This window comes from Polyodon spathula, chromosome 4 (assembly GCF_017654505.1).
Source record: "Polyodon spathula isolate WHYD16114869_AA chromosome 4, ASM1765450v1, whole genome shotgun sequence".
Lineage (NCBI taxonomy): Eukaryota > Metazoa > Chordata > Actinopteri > Acipenseriformes > Polyodontidae > Polyodon > Polyodon spathula.
The window spans coordinates 25,659,452-25,675,784 of NC_054537.1; the positions used below are offsets into that span (position 1 = coordinate 25,659,452).

At 34.9% G+C, this 16,333-nt stretch overlaps 1 protein-coding gene across 1 annotated transcript; it reads right to left on the reverse strand.

The window, feature by feature from the left end:
- Positions 1-292: 292 nt before the first annotated feature.
- Positions 293-13,555, reverse strand: LOC121314357 (ubiquitin-conjugating enzyme E2 W-like). The gene is made up of 6 exons (XM_041247517.1): positions 13,469-13,555; positions 11,284-11,375; positions 5,335-5,437; positions 2,778-2,933; positions 1,750-1,825; positions 293-1,346 (listed from the first exon to the last, which is right to left on the reverse strand). The coding sequence occupies exons 1-6, from the start codon at positions 13,481-13,483 to the stop codon at positions 1,333-1,335; spliced, it is 456 nt and encodes a 151-aa protein (XP_041103451.1). The 5' UTR covers positions 13,484-13,555; the 3' UTR covers positions 293-1,332.
- Between the last annotated feature and the right edge of the window lie 2,778 nt (positions 13,556-16,333).

Here is a 16,333-nt window from a genome sequence, read left to right on the forward strand (position 1 = left end):
AAGAATTGACTTTGTGTAGTTGAAATAAATAATACCGCACAACAGAGTGCTTGCAGGCACTTTGTGTGCTGTAATGCATCCAAGTAACCTGTATGTAAATTGACATTATTAAAACCTGAAGTATATTACTAAATATAGAGAAAAAAAGTCACATCAAATTTGAATTTAAGAATGCTTGTTTTCCATTCTGTTTCATGAAATTTAAGATGTTGGTGCAGTAATTATTTGCATGGTTTACCAATAAACTGGAAGAAAATAAATAAATAAATAACTTCCACAATCATTCAAAACATTAAGCACCCTTCAAAATGTATTTGTTTAAGAAATACATCAGGATGAGGTTTGCAAGTAAAGAGAAATAAGTTACAAAAAAAGACAACTAGCTTTTCAAATCAAAAAACATATTTTAGACAACTTAAGCATAACAATCTTACAACAAAATAAAACGAACAAATAAAAGTAGTAGTAACAATAATAATGCAACACAAAACTATATGGGTGGTTTCCAAACTGTCTGTTTTTCTTTTCTCATGGACCAGGGCTGACAGTGAAGGCAAGTGACCAGTATTAGAAGATGTTTAACCTATATGCCTAGAGCTTAATAAATCGATATCTTGTGCAATAAAAATATGAACTACATTGTCTATACAGCCATGGCAGCCCACACAATAACTGATATATTATGAACAGTCAAACCGGTTTATAATTTTTTTTTTCCAAAAACGTTATAATAAAGTAGAACCAATTACCTGAATAGAAAGTGTGGCAAGGAGTTTCAGTGGAACGAGATGGTAATATTTCACACACTAGCTGTTTACTAACAAAGTTATTGTCACAGTGCATATAATTGAAAGTACAAAAGTGTTTTCCTTGGGTTTAAAAAGCTGAAATCCCTTTGAGTTGGACAAATTCATTAGGGTTTAATCTTTCTTTGTAGGCCCAAGCATGCATCAGTCATGATTATTGCACAATACACGAGGACCTGACAAGTTTAAAAAAAAAAAGGGACATAACATAAAAATTACTTAATAGGAATAATGTCGCTACAAATCTCCTTACTTTCTGCATTAATACCTCATGGCAAACGAAACCATGTTGGGTGAATTATGTTTTTTTTTTTTTTTTTTTTTTTTTTTTTTTGTTTCTTTGTTTAAAACCAGCTATCAACATGCATCCAGCTGCATGCTGGTAGAAATGCAGTAAAAGGAAGTAATCTTCAGCGCAATGTGTCAATTTTTTCCAGTCAAATGTTAAAGTTCAAAGACTGTATGATCAAAGTGCTTATGTACTCAGTGGGACTTCTTTCTTCTAGGACTATTAGAAAACTGAACATTAACATGTGTCATCTGTGAAAGAAAAAAAAAAGATAATTATCTAACATTATAGCATATATCTATAAAAGGCACAAGAAATCAAAATTGAAAAAACACATTTATTTACAAAATAATTGTTCTAAAATATTGTTAGTCATCTATTTAGGGTCAGTCCTGTTCATTCATATAGTGCTGAATGAACGCTGTTCAATACAGATATAATCTGGACTTTATCTACACTTCAATGTCCTGGTTAAACATAAAACTTTTTTTTTGTCCACCCATTGGACCAAACGTTTCATAATTAAGTCACTGAAAAAGCACAATTTAAACACACAATCAGAAATTCACCAGAAAACCTACTACTGATTTGTGATGGATTTACATGAATTAGATCATGCTTAAACTGCACTATTTCTTTTTTTCCTAAACTCACCATGATACCACCATTTTGTTTTCTTTGGATTCTTGTTACATGTTCTTACATAAAACGAATTATCTGGTGGCCATCTCTATAGGATCAAAACAGAAATGAAGAAATTAAACACATAGAGCAGTCGGCCGTTGTCTTTTCCTTTGGTGTACTAAGATTATAAAAATAATGACATTCATTAGGTGTCTCCAGCAGCCCCATGAATGTTTTATAAATTACAATAATAAATAAATAAAATGGATATTAAAAGAAGTTTAAAAGTAAACTCTAAAGACCCTCAGGCTTAATTTAAAGATATTGTACCACTTTAAAGTAGTCTGAAAAAAAGCAACAAATAAAACAGACCCACACAAATTCGTTTTCAAAGAAGGGATTGTGATGGCACTACTGATATGAATCGGGAGCACATTCCAAAGACAGTGGGCATTATAACTAATTGCCCTGGCTGCGACAGAATTCAAACAAATTTTAGGGACTGGCAGGAGATCTCAGGGAATGACCAGGGACATATGGGCTCAGCAGATCTTTAAGGTCCAAGACCATGTAAGGCCTTCTAGATAATAAGTTTAAAATAATAATAATAATAATAATAATAATAATAATAATAATAATAATAATACAAACTTGAATGAGATGGATGCAATAATTGTATCAATTACCAATGCGATTAAAACCAAGATTAAATTAAAAAAAAAAAAAAAAAAAAAAAAAAATCCATGAGATTAACTATTATTTTTATTTTAATTGCTTGACAGTCCTATTTATTACTATATTAAATTACTCAATGACCCCAAAACTTATCCGGAGCGCTGATGACAATAAAATGCTTATCATCGCAACCGAAGAGCTGCGTAACATTAGGGGACCAAACTAATTATTGGATGCTTCAGAGAACTTCTAAAACTTGAGACTGACCAGACAAAATTCAGTGAAAACATCTTAAAATATCTATGCTAACCACATTTTTTATATACAACTTTAAACATACGCTCAATTTACGGATGCATTTTGAATGTTTCTATATTTCTTACCTTTTCTTTGCAACTGGAAAGCATGCTGATAATGCTAAGACAGACTGATTGCACTGACAGAGCTGGAGACCAATCTTCCGTTAAAATGGATAAGCAGATGTGACCATTGCTATAAATGTGAGGATGGACAGGTACATTGTCACCAGTGAACATAACCTAAAAAAACAAAAGTAAATAAATAAAAAGCGCCGACTTTATTAATAACATTTCCTTCTTTAGGTATGGAATCATGGTGCTGTAGCTGAAAAAAAGCATGACTTCGTCATTCATATAAGGTCACTGTTTAAACAGAAATGTAAACTTCTCTGATAGATTGCACTTTCCAGCATAGAGAATAGCACATAATGCTATACGTCTTAGCTTAATACTCTCGGTTACATGAGGTGACAGAATAAGAGTGGAGAATGGAATACATGCTTGGCGAGAGGGCTCACATGAGCAGTACCAACACTAGATTAGCTGCACCAACCATTTTATTATTATAACTGACAGAACAGTGTGTAAACATGAAGTAAAACAACTTTGAAACAATGTATTTAAATAACAGTTCATTTTTACTGGACAGCACTGGTTACACTGTGTAACATTTTTTTTTTTTTTTTTTGTTCCTGGGTAGTAAGTGTTATTTCCTAATTGCTTCAAAAAGTATAGATGCCTCAAAAGTATAGAAAATGGCTAATGTGTGTCTTTTCATTCACATAGTCAGAAAAAACATATGAATCCAAATTAACATGTATTTATACTAAAGTAATACAAAGATGACTACAAAAGATTTAGAAGCGAGTAGTTTTTCGAGATTTACAATTATACTGTAAATACAGCGTAATTGTAAATCTCAAAAAACTACTCACTTCTAAATCTTTTGTAGTCATCTTTGTATTACGTTAGTATAAATACATGTTAATTTGGATTCATATGTTGTTTTTTCCTGACTTTTTGTGTCTTTTCGTTCACATATTTGCCCATTTTCCCATTGGAAATAGTGATATGTTGAAATATCACTGTTCTGGTCACACAAGCAAAGTTTGTGGGGAATAATAGCCATTTTCTATACTTTTGAGGCATAAGCAATTAGGAAATAACACTTTCTACCCAGGAACAAAAACTGTGTTACACAGTGTTATCGATATTGACTGCAACAGAACAGCTTGGTACCAGCAGTCATTATCTTAGAGTTATGTCTTCATCCAGAAACCAAAAAGGTACATGACCACAATTATTGTAGGTCACCGGTCAAAGAGAGTTAAGACAGCAGATGTAGATGTGCTGGTGGATTAACAAGTACATGTACGCTCACCTCAGGGCCATGCTTAAAAGCAGTGGGACATACGGACCGTATTCTGTACGTTACATTAACTAAAAATGGAATCCAGACAAGTTAACCATGGAGTGCTGTTCTAAAGCTGGATTGATGAAATGCCATGGTCAAAATTGCAGCTTTAACACGACTAGTTTTAATTATCCATAAAGACGACAGGAATTTGAGACTGTATCTCACACAGCCCTATAATACAGTGAGGAGTGTCAGTCGATAGTAGGGAATTGAAGAACTTCTGACCCAAATACAACTGTCATAGGTGTGTGCCAGCAAAAGATATATAAACTGATGTATCTAATAAAAGCAGTAGTGATATAAGAGTACACTAAAGTCACGATACCACACAATATATCTTATTCATCATGACTGCCTTGTACAGTGATGTTAAAACTTCATTATGAACTATTATGTTGTTAGAGGGCAAAACAAAAAGGAAGAGATGTGGAACAAATATTTATAAAATCACACACATTTTCATTTCACAAGGATCCCTGTAAGCAACACAATATTAAAGAAATTACCATCTGAAGGCTTGTTTAAAAAAAATAAAAAATAAATAAAAGAGAAGTCCTCATTGTTTATGTGGCCAGGAAAATAAAACTATGTAAGAAACAAGCACACATTTCAAACTATCTTTGATTTTAATTATACAAAGTAAATTAACTGATATTCAAGGAGGAACATAACTTTAGCGGAAATATTTTTTTTACATGAAACCGATTCCATTTTTTGATTCATGCTCTTAATCTGAACTGTTTGCTGGCCCAGGGGTGAAACGCCTGACAGTGCAGTTCATGCAGGTACGGAAAGAGTAATAGACACTTGAACTCCGAGGAGCAGGCAAACATCCCAATAGCCCAGAATTACACTTCTACATTGTACAAAGAAGTACGGTGTACTGAATGGTTTATTTCAGGCTCTGATATTTACATAGTTGGGGTCTGGCACTTCCAGGTAGCAACCCATAATTACAAACTCTTGACAATTTGCAAACATTTTTAGCTGCTGTAGTGTACACACAGAGAAGTGGTCTTAGCTGGTTATATTCAGTTATGCAGCTGTAACATTTAGAGTTACAAATATGATAACTTGGTCTTTAAAAAGGCTAGAACTTAAAAGGGTAAAACAGCTCTACAATAAACAGCAAGTGATCATCTCTGAAGGCTGTTTTTGGTTTGATTATGGATCTGCAGAGCCGATAAAAATAAACAAATGAAAATATGTTAAGAATGGAAGTACCTGAGGTGAATCAAAGGGATATCGACTACTGAACTTGAATAGAAGTTGAAACTTTTCTCCTTCATACAGTGTACCGGGGGCTCCTTCCATATCTACAATCCACCTGAAAAACAAATACAGTACTCAAATGAGTTAAGGTTTATAGCAATTATGACACTAAAAAGTTACCTAGTCTAACATGTTAATATGTTGAAAAAGTTTATAAAATAGCTTTTTTTTTTCACTAAAATTGTGAATCTAAAAACAGCTCACTTCCTGTGGGGTAGATTCAAATCTGTAATATAATTTAGACCAAGTTAAAATTCCACTTGGGAAAATTGTCTAGATATAGTTTTTTTTTCCTTTTGTCAAACATACGGGCACACACAATAAGGTAGTGTTTCAAAACTACACAAAGTAAGAGGAAATTGTTTATATATGTTTACAAAGAGTATAAAAAACTGTCCCACAACATGCAGTATGAAAGAGGTTATTGGTAGAAACAGCCAAGCAACAGAGAAGAAGCACTGCTTAGCATCACACACAAAGGGACATCTTATTTCTCTATAAAGAGAGCATGAATCTACAAAACAATACAAACTACATAAGACAGATTAGGTACTTCTATGCAAGGAAAAAGTGGAATCATTTTGGCATTGACAATTCTTACTGTTAGCAGCAGAATGAAGGAAAATAATGTTGACGTCAGGTGCCTTAATCCCTACATATAAAGACAATCTGATGGGTTTACAATAACAGAGTTTCAGGCAGTTGCTAAGCAATTGCCACTATACACAAATGCTACTAATAAAAGGGAGGTTTTTTCCCCCCCTTTCTCCTCCAACAGTGGAAAACATTGCAGTAACCTTTAATACAACTGGTTTCACTGCCCAACTGAAAATGTTAACAGGTTTTCATTACTCAAGCTTGATTACTGTAGCTCTGACAGAAATTGACAGTGTCATGGAAAGACTCCAATATTCATTGAAACACATCTGTCTAGATACACTATAATGAATCATTGTGTATTGGAATTTGTACTGTAGATTTGAACATTGAGGCATGTTGTCATGTTAAAAGTTGAATAGCTAAAGAAATAATTCCATCAGTGTTACAATGATATTTACCAGGTGTGTTATTAGTCTAGACTGTAAACATTTAAATGTATAGTGTAAACCAACTTGTTTCACATTCAATATTTCTTTAATGTCTTATACATACACAATATACTGTACACAAACAGTCTAACATAAATACATGATGCAGTAATTTATAAAATAACGATGACAGCATCTTACGGTGGCTTTTCTGATTGGTTATAAACATTCCCAATATGTTAAAGTGTAAACACGTAGATAATTCAAACAGAAAACAACACTTCTATAATTTACTGTGATGGTCTCACAATCTGGGGTTTGAAAGAAACACACAACTCAAACATGAAATTCCTGCTACAGTAAAAACCTGTCAACAGACAGCTTACTCGCAATGGAGAAAGACCTCAGTGACCTAGATAATGGTAATCCAAACCAAGAATCATTTAATTAGCTTTAACTAATTAAAAAGAGGTTGTAACCAATTCAATAATTCCATGAACGAGGAAACTTTAAAAGAGTTCAACCAAAACTGAGCACAGGATACAACTAAGAGAATAAAATTGATCAAATCAGTAAAGGAGGATGGAGCGAAACCATGCGCAATTGTCAGAAGCATTATCTTGCAGTCAATACAAAACTTTACTGGATGCCAGCACGATTCATGCACAGCTCAGCCCTACAGTAGTTTCCACTAAAACACAGCCCTTTATGTTCAAAATAGGTATCTAGCTATACAGCAGGGGTGGTCAAATATCCTGACCCTGCCTACCAAGATTTTCATATGACTAAGAGCAGCAATTAAAATGAAATCTTGCACCTAATCTGTGCAGCAGTTATTCCTTGATTGCAGCAAAATAAACGGGATAGAACATTGGACAGCCTTACACAGCTTGTGTATTTTTATTTATTTTTATTTTATTGGACTGTAACAGATCTACAGTGCATTACACTTTAAATTTAACACTGGTGTTATTCTATTACAGTTGGTGCCCGCATAATCGGGATACTGAATCGGAATTTCTACTTAAAAATGGGACATGACTCTGGGAGACGGTTCTTGCTAATGCTATTTATGTCGTCTAACTGGGACGTCACTTCGTTTATTTGGGCCACAGTATTTTCAAATGATGAATGAAGATCGCTTTTTAGAGCAAGACAGATTTGCGTAGCACAGTGCAGCGAGTACGTGATAGTGCTGTGACTTGCGTAAATCACGTTAAACTCTTGAATGAGCTGGAGGGAGTCTCTCTCAGGCTGCTGTGGAAAGAAAGTCTCGCCTTGTGATAACATGCGATTTCCTCACCCCCCCCATTTAATTTAATTTACAAATAAACAGGGACTCATTTAAAAAATTTTAAAAAAAGTAAAAAATACTCTTGATGTAAATTACAAATAGAAGTGTGATTAAGGTCGTCTGAAATGCCTCATTAAATTGGGACAGCCTCTTCTTCCCGAGACTGGCGTTGACTATTTCTGTATGTATTTCATACTATAATAACCGAATATAATTTATTTAAAGCAAAATACATCTGCTCTTATTTCACCAAAAACCACCATAAGCTCTTCCCTTAAATATGACTGCTCCATGTTTATTAAATAATTGAGCTTTTTTGAAAGACACATGAAGTGTATTTTGAAAGGAGTTCAGTACCTGCTCATGACAAGACACAAGACACAAATATAATATGAACTTCAGACCTACAATACAACATTTAAACATGCATGATCTAGTCTAGCGCCCACTCCAATTGTATAAAAAAAAAAAAAAAAAGATTCACTAATCTGAATAATGACTTTTGGCACAGGCTACATTCCATGCCATAACAAAACTCACTTGTAGTTACATCAGCTTCTTTACTGAACGCAGAAAGGTGCATCTGCTGACTCGTGCTTTTAAAGAGGCTACTTTGTTTCTCCTCAAGTTCGATCCAGGAAGATATTCAGATGAAAATGGGTTGTGATTCATTTCATAGACGTTTGCGGTTGCTCGTCTACTGTGTAAGCAATTTGTTGCAGATAAGACACACGTTTACCATTGTTTTCAGCGAACGCAAACTCTCTCCCTCATTCTGGCTGAAAGCCTCACACTTTTGTTTTACACATGGAGGGTTACTCAGTGAAATTGTCTCCACGAAACGAACAAGCACTTAATTCAAAATGATCAAACTGACTTTCAACCACAGATCCGGCTTTAACTCGGTTAATATAAACACGAACAAATACAGAGAACAAAAATAATAAACTTCTATTTATTTTGTTTTATTCTCTTATCACCTTTGTTTATTATTCTTTCTTCAGTTCATTCAAAGTTTGGCAACCTCTGCTATATAGCCTAAAACAATAATGTATTCTAGAGCTGTGACAAAAATAAGGCAATACCCCTTTTTCCACATTTAATTCATTTTAAGTTAAATGTGACAAGTTTTCACTTGCCTAAAAGTAAACCTCAGCAATGCCATTACTTTCTGAAGAAACAACAAATGGCAAAGATTTAAAAAATAAATAAATAGAAAAAAGTGAGGTCTATTTTATTACTGTTGTTTTATGTACTGAAATACACACAAGAAAAATGTTTGACCTAAACTACTGCACGGCATCCTTTGATCTGTGGTTAACCCAGTGGGGTAAAACAAAGCCTTCACAACTTATTCTTAATTCTGGGATCATTCACACACATACATACATACATACATACATACATACATACACACACACACGAAAGAAACACGAAACAAGAAACACGCCACAGGGTTCCAACCTGCTCAATTACACAGCAGCTGGGGGGGTTTAAATGGTTATGACAATCTGACTATCCAATCACACTTTACATAATAGAACATCGCAACACTACACTAGCACCAAATCAACGAATACATCCCAGAAATACCTACTTAATGACATCTGATAGCCATTTTAGAATAAAAATAGAAAGCAAATACATTTTCCTGAAATTTTCCTATAAATATTCAAAATACAGCTTGCAAACAAATAATTATACAAAGTCCACAAATGCTATTAAAACTGAAAGCTATTAATCTTAATTTTATTTAAAACTATGAAATGTAAAAGTATAAGTTAAGTAAATTCGTGAGAAATTAATGGACTTCTAATTTTCCTTTCTTCCTTTGTCTTTTTTTGGAAAATGACTGTGCAGCAAACATTCAAGCTAACCAATGAAAGCACATAAATTAAACGCTTTTATTAATGATGCATAAGAATCTTAAGCGCCAGATTTAAAAATATAGTACGGTGTCTAAATATGTATCAACATGTTCTAACTGCAATTTAAATGTAAATTAAAGGTTTCCAAATTAAATACATGGCATGACAGTAAGCAGGGAAAATAAACTTAATGCATATCCACCGCCTTTGACAGGCGTGCCGCAGTGCACTTCTTACTGGTGCCAAACAGGTTTTTTGGTTTGTTTTTTTTTATGCCCCAGAGGAAGATAGTTGACAGGCTTGGTTTTTTCAGCTAATTTACTGTGCTTGAATAGTTTGTCTCACTTTCCCTTGCTGTTTGTCATTATGTCTGTATGTCGCTTGCTATCTGGGTCTACTGAAGCCCAATCACACTTTACCTCACAAATGTGCATGTTTAAAAGCATGGTTCTCTAGGTAACCAAACTAACAGTGTTTAGCCCAGTACGTCAGCAGAGTAAGAGACCTTAAGGACAGATAGAAGTTACAAAGCCTAAAAGAGCAGTGCATGTATAGTGTTTAACAGTTATGATACTGTAAGCACAGCTTCAGCAGTTAACACAATGTCAAGGTCAGTACAGCCTTTCTAGTGAAATACTAGCAAAACAACTAGGGGTTACAAAAACATATTAATAACACTTTTACAAATTCAATAATTCTCAAAAGTATTTATGCACACATACAAGCACTGAAAGACCTGTTGCTGATGAAAGAACTCCAATTACTGAAAATAAGTTTGTTTTTACAAAAAGCAGTACAATTAATAACGAGTAAGTTAAACTATTCAAACGATTATCCTGCTTTTTTTTTTTTTTTATATACAACATTCAGCAAAGAAAGCAACAGGTAACAAACACTGTACATTCTACACTATAGGAAGATAATTTGTCATAACATATCACGATTAAATAACACCTTAATACATCTACAATGCATTCTGTTACCGCCTGTTTTTGTCATTCTAACACCTACTGTATGTGCGTGATGAATAACAAATGCAATGTTTCTGACATTAACTTTCACTGGGATTCCAAATCATATTATCCTAAACAAACATACATGACTGATTAAAAGAAACAGTACTTGGAACGGAAGTAACTTTTTTTTTTTTTAAATTTACTTTTTTTATATATACACTGGTGGTTTACTGTACACTCGATGCACCTATTAAAATATTGTTTCAGTCTGTGTAAAGCATACACAGATAAGAGCCACATTTGGATTCAATGATATAAAATGCTACTGGCAGCAAAAATGCCTTGTAGAATGAATTCTTTACTCAAGTGAGTCAGCGTAAAGTATAAACAACTTCTGTTAGTTAAGAATTTGGCATCCCCAGAGAGCAGTCAGGGATTTACTTTTTATTATTCCTGAGATATTAAAATCACTAAATTTATAAGTTTCATCCACATCACCAGGAAGAGGATAATACATCTAAACCAAACACAGCAAGGCCCCTCTGGGACTGGTTATCCCTGATCGGCAGCATACTTCTGTTAGGCTTCATGTATCTGCTTTCTAGACGTCTTAAATGCTAGTAACACAAAAGCTATGCTTACATGTTTGTTCTCTGCATTAATGGTTGGCAGTTTCATAACAAAATAAACTGGAGGCAAGTGATTTGGCGTGGTCGCAACACAAATTACAAACCAAACATGTCAGATTTACTTACTGTGTTATTGTATTCTGAACACTCTTCTCATTTAATTTCATTCCAGGGGGTGGATCATTCTGGAGAGCTAACAGTTCCTTTTGTAGTCTTTTCTGAAGAAAAAAAAAAAAAAAGCAGAAACAAACATCAACCGTTTTTAACATGTTCAATTTCAAATACCTAACTGGAGAGATTTTGATTTTCTGCAAACAACGATTCACATTGTAAGTAGCAATGCCATTAATCAATGTAATTTTTACCCCCTGTGAACACTGCAGTTGAATTGCTGTGGTAAAGTTGGAGGAAATCGTCAAAAGGAAAAAATATATTATAAAATATTATACTACAGATTGGGGCAAACATCTAAATTTCTGATAAATACACAGAAACCTAAAGGAACCGATCACAGAGTATTAATTGCAACGTTCCACTGACTTAGACCATTATAATGGTCTGGTTCAACACCAATTAGACCATTTTAAAGTTGGTATGAATTAAATACTACTTCAACATTTCAAACACTTAAACACTGAATTTGGTGGTTTATTTAAAATGGTGTTATACCCTGCATTTTAAACTCCTCTAATACAACCTTGCAGCTCTTATAAAAACTAACCATGGTAATTTTACACTTACAAATGTTTTTTTCAATGCTAATACAGAACATTGTGTTTATTGTCGCACTTGCAGTACTTTGCTTACCATACCACCTCATGTATTATTTAAATTTGTATCCTTTTATTTCACTTGACAGACTTAAGTAGACCGAGTTTAATTCACTTTACTCACGTTTATAATACAGTTATCCTGTATACTGTGTTGTATATAGATTAATATTGGAGCAAATGGTACAAGAGCTTGGATGGGATTTCTTATCCAAGCTCTCTCTCTCTCTCTCTCTCTCTCTCTATCTCTCTATCTCTCTCTCTCTCTCTCTCTCTCTCTCTATATATATATATATATATATATATATATATATATATATATATATATATATATATATATATATATATATATATATATATATATATATATAATATATATATTTATATATATATATAAAATTAAAAAACAACAACACCCCAGAAATGTTGGCCCTATGAAGAATATTTAACAAACATATAAACAAAATAACAAAATTGTTATATTATTCAGCATCCTACCTACTGCGATTTTCAGCATTATTTTGCTGGTACATTTGCAAGAGAAGCTGATGATTTAGCAGCTAAAACTTCTGCAGGGGTCTTTAATCTGTGTAGTAGAGGAATACTATTACATGTGTACAGATGCAAGAGAGAGAACAGGATCTTCATCTAGTACTGACACTGGCCCGCAGTTAAGAGGCTCTTAATCGGTTTGAGTAACACATATGCGCTGGAGGTTGTCCTGATAATATATATAGATCATATATATATATATATATCTTATATTATATATATTATTTGAATCCAGAAAGCATGGTAAAAACAACAAGTAAACAACATCTTGTGCAAGCTGCACAGAACGCTTATGTCCGACAAACAAAAAATGCATTTACTTAAGATAAGCTTAGGCAACAGGACGTAAGACTTTAGATAAGTTAGACTACACTCGTTCATGGTGGATCTGACAAGATGAATCTTCCGGTTTACCTTTTCACCATTGGCTTCATGCACCCAGCTGCATGTATCAGTTTAAAAACATCCTAGACGATATCCGAAATAGAAATGATAAGTGTATGAACCATTTCCTTATATACAAACATCAACGGACAACATCGTATATTTAAATACCCCACATATTTTGCTGTCAACAAAACACTGCTCGCATCTTTGGACTTTTGATAAAACTCCAGGAACATCCTAGAAACGGACTAGTACAGTCGGCACAAATATGTTATCACATTTCAACAAGGCAACTGATTACCGACGCCTATGGCTCCCACACCGCGAGCTCCAGGTACTGCTGCCATCACCTGTGCCTACGCCACTGTTCTCTAATCCTACCAGTTAGCGAGGTGATTTACTACTAAGCAGTCTTTGGGCACAAAACGGTCTCTCTCAAATCCAACCCCCTAACTGCCTCTTTTTTGCTTTAACAGTTCATAACGCGAAATAAACAAACACGACTGTGACTGCCTGTATTCAACGCGTACTGAAGACAGATACGCGGCGAGATGAAAGTACACCAAAGGAATAAAGCGTCTCAGTTTTAGTTGGATACCTACCTGCATCGACGCCATGATGGAAACCCCCTACACCACAGTAAGAGACGCAGCCGAACTTTACGTCAGAGCGTCAAGTGAAAGGGGCTGTCCTTTGTGAAAATAACAAGGGCACCAAATGTGAAGCGGATTTGATTACCTAAGCGGTCCTGTCCTATCAGGGGTTTTAATTTAAAAAAAAAGCGATCTGGTCGTCATAAAAGGTGACGTCTTACAAAAATTATGTGTGAAAATATGGTGGCACAGGTGGTATATTTTCATTGTTATTATAAGTGGTTTACTCTAGTACGCTGCAGCACATTATAAACACTTTAAAGTATTATGGAAACCGCTAACCAAGATTTCTCTGGGTTACCGACAGACTGGAAATTTGCAAACGTAATACCGATCCACAAAAAGGGAAACAAAACTGAACCAGGTAACTACAGACCAGTAAGCCTGACTTCTATTATATGCAAACTTATGGAAACTATAATAAGATCCAAAATGGAAAATTACCTATATGGTAACAGGGTACTAGTCAACATGGTTTTAGGAAAGGGAGATCGTGCCTAACTAACTTGCTTGATTTTTTTGAGGATGCAACATCGATAATGGATAATTGCAAAGCATATGACATGGTTTATTTAGATTTCCAGAAAGCTTTTGACAAAGTCCCGCACAAAAGATTAATTCTCAAACTGAACGCAGTAGGGATTCAAGGAAATACATGTACATGGATTAGGGAGTGGTTAACATGTAGAAAACAGAAAGTACTGATTAGAGGAAAAACCTCAGAATGGAGTGTGGTAACCAGCGGTGTACCACAGGGATCAGTATTAGGTCCTCTGCTATTCCTAATCTACATTAATGATTTAGATTCTGGTATAGTAAGCAAACTTGTTAAATTTGCAGACGACACAAAAGTAGGAGGAGTGGCAAACACTGTTGCAGCAGCAAAGGTCATTCAAAATGATCTAGACAAGATTCAGAACTGGGCAGACACATGGCAAATGACATTTAATAGAGAAAAGTGTAAGGTACTGCACGCAGGAAATAAAAATGTACATTATAAATATCATATGGGAGATACTGAAATTGGAAGAAGGAATCTATGAAAAAGACCTAGGAGTTTTTGTTGACTCAGAAATGTCTTCATCTAGGCAATGTGGGGAAGCTATAAAAAAGGCTAACAAGATACTCGGATACATTGTGAAAAGTGTTGAATTTAAATCAAGGGAAGTAATGTTAAAACTGTACAATGCACTAGTAAGACCTCATCTTGAATATTGTGTGCAGTTCTGGTCACCTCGCTATAAAAAAGATATTGCTGCTCTAGAAAGAGTGCAAAGAAGAGCGACCAGAATTATTCCGGGCTTAAAAGGCATGTTCATATGCAGACAGGCTAAAAGAATTGAATCTGTTCAGTCTGAACAAAGAAGACTACGTGGCGACCAAAAGCATTCAAAATTCTAAAAGGTATTGACAGTGTCGACCCAAGGGACTTTTTCAGCCTGAAAAAAGAAACCCAGGGGTCACAAATGGAGATTAGAAAAGGGGCATTCAGAACAGAAAATAGGAGACACTTTTTTACACAGAGAATTTGAGGGTCTGGAATCAACTCCCAGTAATGTTGTTGAAGCTGACACCCTGGGATCCTTCAAGAAGCTGCTTGATGAGATTTTGGGATCAACTACTAACAACCAAACGAGCAAGATGGGCCGAATGGCCTCCTCTCGTTTGTAAACTTTCTTATGAGTGTTTTTTTTTGCATACTTCAAATAGGATTTAAGATGGGCTTTTTTGAGTAATGGCTTCCTTCTTGCCACCCTACCATACATTCCAGATTTGTAGAGTGCTTGGGATATTGTTGTCACATGCACACTTTGACCAGTCTTGGCCATAAAAGCCTGTAGCTCTTGCAAAGTTTCCATTGGCCTCTTGGTAACCTTCAGTCTCCTCCTTGCTTGGTCATCCAGTTTGGAGTGGATACTTCAAATAGGATTCCTGATCTAGGCAGGGTGCTTGGTATTGTTGTCCATACACCTTCCACTTCTTAATAATCGTCTTGACCATTCTCCAAGCTTGGTCATCCATTTGGAGGGAAGGCCTTTAGGCATATTTTTTTCTTACCCATCCCTTGATCTGTGCCTTTCAAAAACTTTGTCCCGGAGTTCTTTTTAAAACACCTTGGTGCTCATGTTTGAGTCTTGCTTTGAAATGCACTATCCAGCAGAGGGAACCTACAGGAACTGCTGAATGCATCCTGAAATCATGTGAATCACTACAATTTAACACAGGTGGAGGCCACTTAAATTGGTGTGTGATTTTGAAGGTGATTGGTTACACCTGAGCTAATTTAGGATTGCTATTACAAGGGGGGTGGACACTAAGCTATTTCAGTTTTTATTTTTAATTAATTTTCTACAAATTTCTAGAATATTTTTTTCACTTGGAAGTTGTGGGGTAGGATGTGTAGATAAATGAAAATCTAGCTAACTAAGATACAATGGCCCTCAGAGTTTACCTTCAGCAGTATGTGGATTGTTATGGGTTCCCAGAGCAGCAGGATACATACATCAACTCGAGGCCGAAAGCTCGTGGTCACCTTGGTACAGCAGCTTCCGCTTTCTGTCTTGCCCACCTGGGGACTGACAGACTAATTGATGTATTATAACCTGTGTTATTTTGTCATACCCTGGCTTCTAAACCAAGTTTTAAAACACAAGGCAGGACCTGTAAATGTAGAGTTAAGCTTGATGGTAAAAAAAATTGATGCTTTAGTGTGCTTGCTCTACACATGAAGACTAAATAGTTTACAAGTCTGCTGGCTTGGCTGGTGTCAAGGATTTACAAAATGATTTGTTGGATTCTAATATTTTAGTTCCT